General features: G+C 40.4%; 1 protein-coding gene across 1 annotated transcript; it reads left to right on the forward strand.

The window, feature by feature from the left end:
• The first annotated feature begins 760 nt into the window (after positions 1-760).
• LOC148830895 (zona pellucida sperm-binding protein 3-like) lies at positions 761-4563 on the forward strand. Its single transcript, XM_088919993.1, has 5 exons — positions 761-873; positions 1811-1914; positions 2524-2686; positions 3363-3471; positions 4510-4563. The coding sequence occupies exons 1-5, from the start codon at positions 761-763 to the stop codon at positions 4561-4563; spliced, it is 543 nt and encodes a 180-aa protein (XP_088776119.1).
• Positions 4564-5086: the final 523 nt, after the last annotated feature.

Raw genomic sequence — 5086 nt, forward strand, 5'->3', positions numbered from 1 at the left:
CCTTTTTATTTTGTGATACGAAAACCCCCCAGAGGAGATTTTAGATAATCACATAGTTATTTTGGTATGTTCCTGTAGAGAATTTCCATTTATGTTCTGAAATAAGGAGCTGTTTCCCTTTTGGAGAAGTGCCTTGTGTGTATCTTCTAACCACATCTAGGTAAAGAGGGTTATCCTTTCTTAACCTAAATGGCCTGTCATGCACTGGTAATGTCACCTTTTTCCCTGATATTTCCAAATCCTCATAGCAAAGGGTTTTTCATGTTTTTGCATGAACCCCACTACACGATTCAGCCTGTTTGTAGCACAGTTGTGTCATCATCTTTTTGTTAGTGTTACCTTGGAAAACCACTAGAGGGCACTCTTTCAACAATGTTAGCTGACGAATGTTTTGGTTTTAACTGTTCATAGCTTCTCCAGGCAATGGACAGCTGCCAAGCCTGAGGCAGATGTGTTTATTTACTTGTTCCCGTGCTGATCAGGAACTTTAGTTTCAGGATAAGAACAGATTGTTTCAAATAATACGTGGGAATTTGAAACGTAAAACTAGATGAAAAGGATCAACAACAAATAAGGTTTTCCACCCCTAGAGGCCGGCACCTCTTTCAAGTTGCAATATATGGAGATTTGAACCATACCTCCTCATTATTTCTGTCATTTCAGAATGCAAAAGAACCCTGCTCAGCTTACATATATATATTACACGGACTCAGTGCCAAGTGCCTTAAAAGTTGTTGTTTTTTATTTCTCCTCCGCACTGATGACAAATGACAAGCTGATCTACTCCAATGTTCTGTACAACCGCTCAACAAGCAGTGATGTCATGGTGCGCACAAACCCGGTCAGGTTACCTGTGCAGTGTTTTTACTCCAGGTATGGTGACCATGGTAATCAGTGAGGGTAACCCACGGATGCCTTCCTTATAGGGATTTAAGAAACATTCCAAACGAGGGGAGGACAGTCTGCCCATCTAGTCCATTTGGTACTAATTGTCCCAGGGATCTCATCCTCCCTTTTCTTGAAAGAAATTTGGGTATCAGCTTCAACAGCATGGTTGGGTAGCTTGTTCCACGCTCCCACAACCCTTCAGGTACAAAAGTGTCCCTGGTTCTCATTTTTAAATGCACTTACATACATATAGTTTCCACTTTTGCCCTCTGGTTTGTGTTTAACTGTTCATACTGATTAAATCCACCAGGTTGATTGTGTCGCTGCCTTTGAAAGTTTTCTGTGCACTTTGGGCCTGTCAGTGTACAACATTACCCTGTGCCCCGAAATGTCTAGTTGATCTTCTCTGGACAGATTTCAGTGCTGCAGCATCTTTTCTATAACGTGATGATTGTACATTATATGTCGTCTTTTCTGTAACATGAGGCCTTACTAGTGTGTTGTGCTGTTTTAATGTAACTTCCCTTGGCTTAAATTCGATGTTTTTATCTGTATATCCTAGCATTGTATTTGCCATTGCTTCCCAACATTGTCTATGAGATTTAAATGACATGTTGAAATCACCTAACCTAAGAACCTAAGTCTTTTTTTCATAATTCTATCTCTGTGTTTTCCACTTGGCATTTATAATTTACATTTTTTTAATTTAATTTTGAGAGTTTATTTAATTTTTAACAGTGCTACTGTCTCCTTCCATGGCAAGAAGCTGGAGTCGGGAGATTTCAGGGGTGTCTTGATAAAGGGAGTAGTCTGCACAGCTAACACAGTTGGAATGAGCTTGGACGGCAGATGGTTTAGTAGTGAGTGTACATAGAGTAGCCACAGATCTATTTCCTTGTCAGACACATTCATCTGCCAGCAGGAGGCTGAACGTGTCCAGCTCAGAGCTGCAGCCAGTGTGGTCTCCCTACATCTCCAGACAGAGCTCAGAGGGAGACCTCTCCTTCACACTGCGACTCATGGAAGGTAAGCCAGCTGTTAGAAACCAGCTGCAGGGGAAGCAAACAAAATAGCAAGTTTTAGAGCTCCGCTAGCATCCCTTCTCTAGTTTTGCCATTCATCTGGTTACATGCTGTGTCTAAATATGTAGAGTTTACACAGGAAAAGCAGTTCATTGGAGTAAGAGATAATGACAGAATGACTTAGAAACGTGCAAATGAGTTCTACTTGGAAATCAAGATAAGTGAAACGTAACCTTGCTCAGTGGAGTGTGCTCAATAGAAAGCTTTATAAAACATTTTTTGTCTTTGTGCATTAATACAAAGAATTAATATATTCTCCCAAAAAGTCTTCCAAAAATGTGTTAGAAACATAATGCACCAAAATCAAATTAGCAGCTTTGCCACCACATACAGAGCCAAGCAAATAATAAAACAAACACATAAGGTCCTACATGTTATTTTTATGCCACAAAAGGAGCTGTAACTGTTTGAGGGGAAAAAAAGAATTCCATAATTCTCAAAGTGCTTTGCTTCATAAGAAAAAGCTCAGTTTAGTGTGTGTATTTGTAGCTTATCTACCACCGGGCTTGTGTGTTTTTTCCTGGCCTAATCGCTGACAATAACTGGAAAACAGAGCTGAGTTCCAATATATTCCTCCTGGATGAAGAGCTCCTCATTGAGGCCTCAGTGCGCAGCCAAACTGGGATAGGGCTCCGGCTTTTTGAGGACAAGTGTGTTGCCATGCCAACAGCAGACCAGAGCAGCCCTGTCCAGTATGTCTTCATTGACAGGCATGGGTAAGAAGGCTCTCTTCTGCCTATTTCTGTTTATTTACCCTTCAGATCAAGAGTCTGGTGTTCACACATTTTAAAATAATACTTAGTAGGTAAGCCCCAGGTCTGTCTTTATTTCCTTTATTTCTTTTGTGCTTGTCTAATGAAGATCAGTAGCTTCAGGCCAGGGCTGCATGGTGGTGTGCCAGTTAGTTCGAAAATGCTGTCCTGGAGTTTCCAGGTTCCAGTTTTCAATACTGGCTTTGGGCATCTGTCTTGGTGGAGTTTGCATGTTTGTCCTCTTTATGTGCTTCAGTTCCTTTTCACATCCCAAAGGCATGCTAGGTTTGACTGACTGTACTGAATTATTTTTCTCTGTGAACCTGTGGATCAGTGTCCTCTTTCACGGTGCTCCCTGTGAGTTCTGGGATAGGCTTTAGTGTATGTCCAGGGAATTTGTCCAATATAAAGTACTGTGGAAAAGGTGTGCTTCTTACTTGTATTGGATGCAAAGCTGAAATTAAACTACAATAAGCAAATTTTGGATTGCTTTCTGTCATTTACCATTGGTCATGTACAAAACTATCTGAAGGTAATCCAATTCTATTGTCATACTCCCTTTCTCTCTGAGGGGTCAGGAAGTCTTTTCATTTTTAACCACAGCTGGAGATTTTTAATAAGAAAATCTGAATGCTTTTAGGTGCTTTGTGGACAGTAAAGTGAAGGGTTCCCTTTCGGATTTTGGAATCAACAGAACATGCCGCATTCTGCTGGATGCCTTCCGCTTCCAGAACATGAACACTAACATGGTAAAACGTCCCAATTTTTGGACCCAGGCAGACATGGGGGACAGCCTCGTGCATATTAACCAAATATTCAAACAGCTGTATCACTGAAATTGTGGTCCAAAGAATTTTGGTACTCGTATAAATTAAATTGCAGAGATGTTTCTGTGGATGACGAGCATGCACATCAGAGAGCACTGACATAACTGGATTCCTGTATACTCGATAATATAAAATGGTCTCACCAAGCCCGTACAACACCCTCTGCTGTGGACTGTCACTGTCAATGAGCACATTTCCCACTGTCCACATTCCATGGCACACCAGACATTCCCACCGCTGTTATTTCAGTGGAGCAGAACGTTGAAAAAGCAAAGCTTATTTTTTGCTGGCGAGCTGGGTTAAGAACTGCCTGCAACAGTTCTTTGGATGCTGAGTGGTGGGAGTGGGCTAAAAGCACCATTAAAGATACAGTAAACACTCAAAGTGAAGCGCAGCCAATGACACTAAATGAGGCACTTGAACCTCTTTACTTTACTTGAACCTAACTTTACTTAAGTAAAAAATAATATCAATTATACTGATCGTGAAAAATCATTCTTAAGTGAAAGAGGAAAATAATACTTCACATGACCACAGTTTCCAGTTGTAATTATTTACTTATTTGCTTTATTCGTATACCAAACCAAGTTCACACCCCATGTGAAATCCACTGTGATATCAACTCACAATCCATTTTAACTGAGTTTCTCTTATCTTTGTCTTTGAACATCAAAATATACAGACCTTCTCACCAAAAGCTATATATTAATACAAAAAGGACTCGAGCTGTTTAGTGCAAGGGCTCCAACCCTGGTCCCACAGAGCCCTCATCCATTAAGATTTACAGGTCCCCCATGATGACTGATGTTAAAGGTATTGATCCGATTAGCAAGTTATTGCCCACTGGAGGATCATGTAGATTTATTGGTTACAATCTCTAAATAATTCAGTTTAACAAATGGCCTGGTTAATTGACCAGTCTTGATCTAACTCATTAGAAGTTGATTCATTGTTTTGTAGAATGTCTGCTGGACTGGCTGTCTGGTTCTGGTATTGGTCCTGGAGGACCCGTAGGGCACTCCATCTTAGCTTTTAATTTAAATCATTCTGTAATTAACAGTCATTTCCCTTAGATAACACACAGGGAATGAAAAATGCATAAGCTGTACAGAATAATATTTTAATGCATTCTAGCTAAATCTAAATGGTTGTATTTTACTGTGGGTTTTACAGTTTATTTTCAGGTTTTCATAAACTGTACTCTGAAGATAACACCAGTGAATTGCTTTCCTAATGCAGATGACAAAGCTCTTACGTATGACCAGTTAACCACCAGGTAAGAATACGGTTGTGAAGGCTGCGTACAAGCAGTCCCCTGCCAGAGGGAAACAAAGGAGTCTTTGTGTGAAAAGGAGGAGAGACTGCCTGGCCTTTCACTTGGCAGGAAAAGCATCTAATCTGCCTTGCATCGAAAGATTTGTTTGGTTATATCAGATTAGCCAAGATTGTACACGTTCTTAAAACCAAAACAAACAAAAAAATCCTGACAATTGCTGATGTTTTTGTGTCTCACTATGGCCACGACCTCAGACTCTGA

This window comes from Atractosteus spatula, chromosome 7 (assembly GCF_055471065.1).
Source record: "Atractosteus spatula isolate fAtrSpa1 chromosome 7, fAtrSpa1.hap1, whole genome shotgun sequence".
NCBI classification, from domain to species: domain Eukaryota; kingdom Metazoa; phylum Chordata; class Actinopteri; order Semionotiformes; family Lepisosteidae; genus Atractosteus; species Atractosteus spatula.